At 33.3% G+C, this 10842-nt stretch overlaps 1 protein-coding gene across 1 annotated transcript; it reads right to left on the bottom strand.

The window, feature by feature from the left end:
- Positions 1-220: 220 nt before the first annotated feature.
- LOC143052372 (uncharacterized) lies at positions 221-10409 on the bottom strand. The gene is made up of 11 exons (XM_076225379.1): positions 10341-10409; positions 8878-8922; positions 7264-7556; positions 5373-5667; positions 4574-4675; positions 4155-4190; positions 3130-3174; positions 2296-2700; positions 1641-1685; positions 1226-1257; positions 221-387 (listed from the first exon to the last, which is right to left on the bottom strand). The coding sequence occupies exons 1-11, from the start codon at positions 10405-10407 to the stop codon at positions 313-315; spliced, it is 1440 nt and encodes a 479-aa protein (XP_076081494.1). The 5' UTR covers positions 10408-10409; the 3' UTR covers positions 221-312.
- Positions 10410-10842: the final 433 nt, after the last annotated feature.

Here is a 10842-nt window from a genome sequence, read left to right as displayed (position 1 = left end):
AAATGATTAATTCATCAAAAAATGTAAGAGTCACATGCATTACAATGTAAAGTTGATTTTTGTTGTGGCTGTTCCGTTGATGTCGTTTCTGCTGTAAAACACTCATATACATTTAAATGACTCAAGTTGCAGCATGAATTTCGTAAATCCACAAAATCATGACAAATTAAAATAACAACCATTGCTGCGGTATTATTTGTTTATTCAACAAAGACTAAAATTGAATGCAATGTCATTTATTTGCAATAATACAATCATAGTAAAAACTAGTCAATCTGAATCAGAACGCTTTAATTTTGTTCTTTTCATCTATTAGTATTTAGGTGGCGGTGGCTTGTATCCTTTGTTTACTGCTGCCCTAATGGCGGCGTCAAGGTCAGCACTGATCTGAAATGACATTAGGTTAATTCATTAATATCCAAGTGAAGGTTAGTTTAAACGTGAATCAATATGGAGTTTAATTAAAAAGGAACCTTTGACCTTTAAAGATAATCGAATCGGCTGTATTTAAATGTTTTAACTGCTTTAAAGTACCATAATGACCTAGTAACCAAAGAAAAAGTGTAATCGACCTGATTAAAGTAAGCAAATATAATTGCATTTTAAAAAGACACTATCGTCATAGTGTCGGCAGGGAGGGAAGTTCAATGAAAAAGCAAATTATTGCTAGCATAAATTGATATAGTTATGTAATTTTTTTTTACTTTGAATAAATTTTCCATTCGACTATCGATATATCGATATAGATAAAAGCAGTTTGATCAGAAGAAAAAAATCCCAGACAATTCTATCGTTTGATGTGTTTGAGCTTTTGAGGTTGCAATTTGATTACAGACTTTCCATTTGGAATTTTCCTCAAAGTTCGGTATTTTTGTTATTTTACTTTAAGGAGGCAGACCTAGGTTAAGGGAAATAACTCTGAAAATCATCAGTACGTTTGTGTCAGCCATTTTCATAAATATTTTCTAAGCTTCTTGGATACATAGATTATTTCCAATCTGTTTCAGGTAAATGCTTAAAACTCATTGACGAAACTTGACTTTTACAAACGCATAACTGATTTAAAGAGTTATCTCCCTGAACCAAGGTCTACCCCCTTAAACTAAACAAAATGTTATAAAAAAAACAGACACATGGATGATGCAGAGACAGACGAAAAGTGTGTTTAATTATTGGTGCACAACGTAAACAAATAAATACGATGGCAGAGGGAACTCATACTTACCACTCCTTTGTAGTATCCATTCAAACCTTTCACTGAAAAAGTAGAATAAAGTTATTCAGTTATTAAATTATTTTAACTGTTTATTTCGTCAAATAATAAAAAAAGAGCTTAATTTATGAATATGTTGAAATTTCGAGTACAATGCATCCGGGACATCAATCTAGGAAAATAAATGAGAAGAAAAAAAAACAGCATAGTTTGTTAATTTTAAATTTCTTTATTTTTTCGATAGTTCGATTTTAAAAGCAGATCTCGTATTGTTTTTGTTGAATTGATTCATAATTTATATTCAACATGTGACAGGAAAATCTCGTTGTCTTTACGGTCCTATGCTGTGACTAAGTTGTGCCAAATATATAGTATAATGGTACATTGAGGGGACAATCAAGGCAACTTTTAAAAAAAAGTTACGTACCTGGTCTGTATTGGCCGCCTTTTTCAATAACAATTGTTATTTGTCCTGCGAAAAAAATAAACGCATATTTGAGTCTTTGAGAGCACAATAATCTGATAATACGTAAAGCTTTTTTTCTGTAGTTTGTCAATATGGTTCCGAACATGTACCTTGAATTGTTCTTTGCAATCAATGATAGTAATTGTGTGAAGAAGAAGAGGGAAGCCGTGTACTTTGAATTTCGCTTTAATCTCATTGTTTGAGCTGTCTACAAGGTACATAGATATAGGAAGATATGGTGTGAGTGCCAATGAGACAACTCTCCATCCAAATAACAATTTTAAAAAAGTAAACCATTATAGGTCAATGTATGGATATTTACTCATTATTTAAGGCCTTACATTGACCTGTAGATGCTTACATCCACACAGTTTGGTGGATTGTTGTCTCGATAGTAATCATATACACATCATATACACATCACATACACATCATATACACATCACATACACATCATATACACATGTTTTAAATAAAATGATAAAAAAACTTTAAAAGTTATAATGCTATAAAATACAATAACAAATGGTAACATACATAAAATAAGAAATGATAACATAAAAATTGTCTATAAAAATATCACAAAAATTAACAGTTTAGAATAGGAAAATGATACCTTTGAATCCAGTCTTTCCTTGTGGTCCTTTTGGTCCTTTTGGTCCAGGTGGTCCTGGTCGTCCTGGTGGTGGACGTGGTCCAATAGCTCCCCTATCTCCTTTATCACCACGTGGCCCTTTTGGTCCTGCAGGTCCTTGTGCACCAGGGTTTCCATTTGTTCCTGCTGGACCAGCTGGTCCTTCTGGGCCTCGTGTACCTCTGTTTCCTGGATGTCCTGGTTGGCCCTTTGCTCCTTGATCGCCAGGTGCTCCTTTCTGACCCGGTCTTCCGGGGTCGCCTGCTTCACCGTCATCGCCATTCTTACCAGGGTCTCCTGTTGCACCTTTACCTCCTGGTTGACCTGGACCTCCGGGTGTACCATCTTTTCCATCTTTACCTGGCGCACCATTTGGTCCTTTGTCACCTGAAATTGAATAGGTACAAATGTAAATTATGTATACACTCGGTAGATTTTTGTTTGTTTTTCCCCAATATGCTACGTGTAATGATGTAGAAGATTAGTTTGATTAAAAGTTAAAAACAAAAACAAAAACGCATAAGATATGGAGCGGACATTTAAAAGATGACAAAAATCACCATTAAAAAAAATACCCCGGGCCCTTCCCCCACAAAAAAAAAAAAATTAAGAAATTAAATAAACAGGAAACTAAATACTGAGCAACACCAACCCCTTTAAAGACCAGATGCGAACTCAGGTTCTAAGGATTCCGCAAAATAATTTTGTTTTTGTCTTTTTGTCACTAGTTATGAATCATTGAATATCTACCAAAAAAAGGAGATCTCGAACATGGAATGAAAAACGCTTATTTGTCGAAACAAGCTAATTAATTACCTGGTGGTCCTCTCTGGCCTGGTGAACCCATATGTCCTTCAGGTCCTGAAAATAGATAAAAAATAATATATTTTCCAAAACGTATATATATATTTTTAGAATTATTTTCGGTGTGACGTTTATGCTTTTACCTGTAATTAAAACACTACAAGTACTTGTTTAAAGGAGCAGGACAAATACTCTATGCTCGATGAAGTTGATAAATACAGGCAACCAATATAAAAAAAAAATATAAGAATCATTTATGTTTTTCTCGTAAACGTTCTGTTAGCATGATCCATTGACTGGACGTTGGTGCTTGAATATAAAAAAGAAGATTAACAACTATAGGTAATCGTACGGCCTTCAACAATGAGCAAAGCCTATACCGCATAGTCAGCTATAAAAGGCCCAGATATGACAATGTAAAACAATTCAAACCAATTCAAACGAGAAAAATAACGGCCTTATTTATATAAAAAAATGAACGAAAAACAAATATGTCACACATAAACAGAATACAACCACTGAATTACAGGCTCCTAACTCAAAACAGGCACACATATAAATAATGTGCCGGGGTTAAACATGTTAGCGGGATCCCAACCCTCCCCTAACCTGGAACAGTGGTATAACAGTACAACATAAGAACGAACTATACAAATCTGTTGAAAAAGGCTTAACTCATCAGATAAACAAAAATACAAGTGGACGTGGTCGGGTACTAAAAAAAGTCTTGTTCATCCCGACAACAAAAAGACACTAGGAACAGATCTGAGAGTACTTAAAATCAATATATTCGTACAATTAATGATCAGGTGAAAATAATATTATAAATGTTGGAGTAAACAGACTTGGTATTAGTCACATGGTTATTTTAAAAATGAAATATACTTCATATATACGAAATTAATTCAAAACTATTGTTTTTTTGTTACGAGAACATGAAAAATTTCCGTAGAATTTCGGGATATTTTTGTAATTAACGAATCATTACGTAACTAAAGACATAAACTCTTTTTAAAATTAATCAAATATAAAAATACCTTGTGGTCCAGTTGGTCCCTGGTCTCCAACTATTCCTACAATACATAGAATGAACGTATTAATCTGCCATTGATAATCAATCAGACCCCCCCCCCCCCACACACACACACATACACAAATACAAAATATAATTTAATAAAAGAATAAAATACAATTCCAGATAAGGATATCAATAAAACAAACTCGAACTATGATTAGAGATGGCATGCATTTACTAGCCTTTGTTGGTTAAACGGACATAACCGTTCAAATGTGTAGTTGCTACAAATGTTCGTTTTACAATTTAGAACAAATTATGGTTTTAATTATGTTTGTTTTAATTATGTATTTGCCATGACCAAAATTGGTTTTTGTTTGTTTCGCAAATAAATGATATAAAGTTCATTGTAGTTACCATTGTTACAGAACAAAGTGTTACCTTTTGGTCCTGGTGGCCCTGTTGGGCCTGGTGGACCGGCTGGTCCTCTATGTCCAGGTGGCCCCCTTTCCCCTGTAGGTCCGACTGGTCCAGCTCTACACACTATAAACATTCAAAAATGAATTAGTTTGTTTTAACTTTTATTGATGAAAATATACAAGTGTTGTAGGTTATAAGCTCTCAAAGAGCATTAAACATTCTCACATTAATATATTCAGTTGCGAATCCGGGCATTTGGGTGATAAAACAAAAATCAAACTATCATGTTTCGCAACTGTTTAGCCTGAAATTGTCCAGAATAAAAGCCACCTAGCTCCGCTCGAAATTATATATATTTCATTCTTATCAAAATAAAAGACAAACAAATCAAGATAAGCTATAATGAAAATTAATAATTCACATATCGTTTTAAAATAATTTTAAGCTGACCAAAAGCTAGTGTTGATTTAAGAGTAGACTACTTTAATTTGTTAAGTCTCATCTTTCTTTCTCATTACACATGCACTGTAAAAATCGTCCTTAGAAATTAAACACTTGTGAAACATGTTTAGATCTAAACGTGTTTAGGATTGTGTTTAATTTCTAATCACATTTCTCAGTAAGCACATACTGTTTAAACATGACTTGATTTTAAAAACGTTTAAAAATAAAAGTGTTTAGAAATTAAACACATTTTTCTAAGTCTTAGAACTGTGTTTAGGATCTAAACATCATTTTTACAGTTTGTTACCGGACTTTCATAAATTACAATGACACAGGAGTAGGTACATGAAATCAATGTTTTAGCAAGTCCACTTACCCCTGCATGTTAGTCTGCTTATTTGAACAGCCAGAGCTCTGAGTGCGGTGAAGCTTGGTGGATTGAATACATATTGTTTGTTGGAGGCAATAGCCTCGAGTTGAGATACACTGACACTATTGCCTATACCAACAGCTATGATAATAACGCCTTGTGCTTTTAGAAGGGCTGCCTGTACTACCGGGTCTGGTCCATTGTTGTTCTGACCGTCAGTTAAAATAATGGCGATTTTAGCTGGTGATACACGTGGTGGTATGTTTCTATTTCCATTTGCAAAGCTTTGAGTTCTCATATACTGAAATTGAGAACGTATGGTATGACAGAAAGTATAAAATATTGATTATTAACCCTCCTCCCCAATAAAATGAAAAAAAAAATAAGAATAAAACAGCAAAAATACTTTTGATAGAATTTTTATAGCTGCCCTATTGTAATATGTCTCAGAATATCACTCTTAAGTTGTATACCAGTGGCGTAGCTTGCATGTATGCTCAGATGCTCAAGCATCCACATCATTTTGACAGGGAAAAAAATATAAATAAAGATATGTTCGCAGCAGTTAAACTCGGACGTATCCGTATGTAACAAAGGTTAGGATATGAGGATAGCATCCAGTTATTTCCGATGAAGTATGCGTGGTTTTTTATTAAGGATAATTTAGTTCATGTAATAAAACAAGATATCGCAGAAAAGTGTTCTCGATTTTTTTCGTAAAAAGACTACGTCGTCGGCTACGGAGTGCAGAAAATGATGCACATATCCTCGGACATGTTTCATCTGAAATTGAGCCTAGCGGAGCGATGGCTTCTACAACTGACTAACAACATAACTGACAACTAAACCACCCGATATCCTGATATCGTTTCCTGTGAAATGAACGACGACGTGAAAAAAACTAGTCTGTAATAGAGTGCGATCATTCCTAGGCTAATCAGAAAATTCCGGTTCCTATCTAGGTCCACATATTAATTTTATTTTCAATAAAAGAACAAAGTTCCTATGTCCCCTGCATTGCACATATTTTATGTAACCAATGAACAAGAGCAATAACCGTAATAAGAATTAATGTTTTTCCTTTTCCTTTTATTTTTAATGGAGAAATAAAAGCTTTAGAGAAAATGCAATGGGATTTCCATTTTAATTTTTATTTCAAAAGGTCAAATCTTAGGACTTATTTTCGAAATTGTTATTGCTGATGTTATAAAAATCTGGCAAGAATTGTACACATGAGAGTGCAAACAAGACCGGATGGACTGACACCAGGTATTCCGATGATGTCCCCTACGACGCGTTAATGGGGTCACTTCAGTTCCTATATTCCGAAGTGTGATAGGGCCGTTTTTTGAGAAATGCTAGAAAAGGTGATCACTTCAGTTCCTTTATACAGAAGTGCCGCTGTGATAGGGCCATTTATGCATGTTATGAGATGTCAAATATTAAGATTGGTGAGAAACTTTTTCATCAAATAAATAAATTATGAATTTCATTAAGTTTCGAGAATTTCGAGAAAACATTAGAATTATGTTTGAAATATAATTATATGAATTGGTGGGTATTTTGAAATTAAACAAAAATCTATATAACCAGTGTCGGATTCTATGGGAGCAAATGTGCCTACAGGAACAACGTCTGAAAAAATACAATTTTCTGCATAAAATAGTCCCAAAAAAAAAAATACAATTTTCTGCATAAAATAGTCCAAAAAGAAAATTCGCCTCGCTCCGCTCGGCGAAGGCATCCACATCATTTCAACCCTGGCTACGCCACTGTATACAGACTTTTTTGTATTAATTCTTATAAACAAATCTTCCTAAGAAAAAAAAATAACCCCTTTGATGTTAGATGGTTGATCCCATATACCTATAAGGTGTTAGAATATTTTTTAGCCTACCTGTAAAGCTTTTCCAATAGCAGTTGCACTTCCTTTTCGGACACCAAAATTCATAATGGCGTTCTGTATGGCGTCACAGCTGGTATGCGCATTAAGATGGAAATGATTCTTTACACTTTGCGCAAAGCACAATGCACCAAATTGCGTCCCACTGATACCAATGTTAGAGAATGACCCAACGACGTCCTTCATAAAAGTCTTCATATTGTTAAAGTTGGCTGTAGAACCGATACTTCCGGAATCGTCATATCCAAATACTATATCAGCGTAAGCGTCACATCTGTGTTTGTAACCTGAAAACAATTTTCATTTTTAAAATATAGAATCAAACTGATTTGAAGATTTGAGGTCGTTTTAGGTGGTGCATGCCTTATTTGATGCTGATCATGAATTCACAGCGCTTACATTGCAACATCTTTTAAAAGAATCTAAAATTCATAAATCGAAAGAATCTGCCAGTTAGAATTTAGATAAAAATGATTTTTGTTTACCTATTAGTAATATAAAAAAAAACACCATTGACTTATTAAAATGTAGAAGTACAGCATAAGTGTCGACTTACTGGTTGTGAAAAGATTATATTGAAATGGAAAGCTAAAAAAATGAAGAATGGGTTTTGGAAAATGGATTGATGAAAATTGGAGAGAAACGAAAAAACACATGGCAGTTCGTGGTACCATGCTATTTAAATGTTAATAGTGGCTTGGAAAAAAGTAAAATCACAAAAATACTGAACTTCAGGAAAATTCAAAAAGGAAAGTTCCCAATAAAATGGCTAAATCAAAAGTTCAAACACATCAAACGAATGGATAACAACTGTCATATTCCTGACTTGGTACAGGCATTTTCTAATGTAGAAAATGGTGGATTGAACCTGGTTTTAAAGCTAGCTAAACCTCTCACTTGTATGACATACACTCGCTTTTGTGTTTAATAATTCATTACTTTTTATAAACCCTCGTTCTGCAGCAGAAACTTGAAACTCTATAAACTTTTTCCTAATTCAAATAACGAATTTTTAGGATTTCAATTATTCCCATGTATTTCCATCTTCCGTCTTTATACAAGACGAGTTTAGTCTTTCATTAAAATGAAGTTTGCTGTTTTCAATACATGTACCATAAGGGTATTTAACAGTATGTCATATAACTGTGGTCTCAAAAAATCAATTCAGTACCTGTTTTTAAATGACTAGAACAATGCATATCTCTGTAAACATTTTTTTCATTAATTTATGTATAGCTTATTTCGATAAACTTTTCGATTTAATATGCTAGAAAAGTCTAAAATTAATAAATAAAGTTCAAGCTTTTCTTTACGTTAAAAAGCCCCAACACTCGTAAACTAATTTTGTATCCTGCTTTTTCTCCATATACATGTACGTTTACGTCAACGTTTCTGATATGATTGGATACGTTTTAAATTAGCCGTTTGATAATCTGAGCGCTGACTATCATTTTATTGTTACTACTCTAAAATTTAAAATAACGTCATTGTTTGAATTTCTACTGTGTAGGAAGTCTTAACCAATCAACTTGTTTGTGTACTTCGAAAATATAATATATTACCCAAAATGCATTAGATTTTGAAAACGCGACATTTAATCATACTTACTTCCTCCTTTGTTATTTGACCAAGAGTTCCAACTTGACCATTGTCCTAAAAAGTGAATTAAACATACTGTTTACATATGTATTGACGTCAGTACCTTTTAAATTCAAACCGTATAAAACTATATAATGGAAACTTTATTCTTTGTGAATACGAACGATGAGAAAGACAATGGGATAAAAGGCGTAAAACAATACATTCTTTTACAATACCAGTATAGATTTTTTTAAAGGATTAAAATGTAACATTATATATATAATGTTTATGTTATTGGTAGGATTTGTCTTTCATAAGGGAGCTACCATTTGATTTTTATGGGGGGGGGGGGGGGGGGGGGGCTAGGATGAAATTTGAAAAAATAGGCAGGACAGGAGTTTTGAGTAAAAAAAAAGGCAGGGTGAGACACTTGCAAAAAAAAAGTCAGGACGACAATTTAGGTAAAAAAAGTCAGGACGACAATTTAGGTAAAAAAAGTCAGGATAAACTAATAAAAAAAGGCAGGACCGAACAGAGTGAAAAATAAAAAGGCAGGACAGAGATTACAGCTAAAAAAAAATGCAGGACAAAATTTTTCATCCTAGCCCCCATAAAAATCAAATGGTAGCTCCCTAATGGCTTCTCGAATAATGTGGGATTCCTTCAGTGGCAGTCAACTTTTCACTCTACTTTGTTGGTGAATGTTATAAATTATCTCAAATTTGTTTTTTCTACTGATTTTTATTTTAATTCGAGGACTGATTCATTGCGTTTCGTTGTTTGTATGCTTGGTTTATCGTTCCAGTTTCCTAAACTGCAATTTTCTGTAATCTTTTTTTTTTCATTTTTTTTCTATTCTTCATAATTTAGCACCCATTGTATTCTTTATTTTATTCCCATTTTCACTATTCTCTATTTTTAAGAAACAAAAAGATGTGCCAATGAGACAGACAAGTCTCTATCCAAGTACCTATATTGTATTTTCCTTCAACCCCAACCAAATCATTATAAAAAAAAAAAATCAACAAAATACTAAACAGAGCTCAAGACTGGTAATACGACTTCATCTCAAAGTCTTTTTCGTTATCAAAGTTTGAGGTTGTTCGCTTCTCTTGGTTTTTTCAATTTTTATCAGACTTTCGGAAAACTTTCGGTTTAATTCATGTAGTGCCATTATAAAATTTACCAACTAAGCCCTACTTTTTTTTTCATAATCTTATAATGTATAGTTTAAAAGCCGTGTTTCAAAATCTTATAATTCCTTGTTATCTTGTTATAGTTTTGGATAGAATGTTAATATAAAAAATCTAGTGAGAATCATTTCTCGCCAAATATTCAATGGCTTACAACATGTACACTGACCTTCATTTTTTTGTTTTTTTTTTTTTAATTCTGTAATTTATATACTACCAATTTATAACAGTTTTTTAAAAAGCTTAGCGAACATCCCAAACAGAAACAATTCGGTTGCATTTTTTAGTAATACTTACTTGACGTTGCAGTAGAACTGTGGAACGCCACACACAGAAGCGATAACACCAAGACAGAACGTACCATGATTGAACCGGATGTGGTGCTGATCTGTAGCAACCCCAACCATCTTAAATACCTACCTTAAGATGTTGGAGACACGTGGTGGCTTGTAATCCGTCTGTATAACATTTTTATAATTGCTATATTTACTATTGATAATACCAGTCTGACAATTTAATATTTTTTCTAACCTGAATTTAATTGCTTTTGCAATACGGATTAGGAACTCGGTAAATGTAAAGTTGTCAAAAGGTTATGAATCGTTGGTAATTATATGTTTTATTGAAAATAAAGAATTGAATTGGAAGTGAGTGTTAGGTATATTACAATGTCATGGATGTTAAGTCAAAAGTTACTAGTCTAGGGTGTTATTATTACCTAATCAAGAATGCAAGCTTGCTTCTATGCTGAACTTGCATTATTTAAAACGATTCATTGAAGACCTGTTGGTGACCTACT

This window comes from Mytilus galloprovincialis, chromosome 11 (genome assembly GCF_965363235.1).
Source record: "Mytilus galloprovincialis chromosome 11, xbMytGall1.hap1.1, whole genome shotgun sequence".
NCBI lineage: Eukaryota > Metazoa > Mollusca > Bivalvia > Mytilida > Mytilidae > Mytilus > Mytilus galloprovincialis.
Note: the sequence above shows the minus strand (reverse complement) of the source record. Positions and strands in the feature narration are given on the sequence as shown.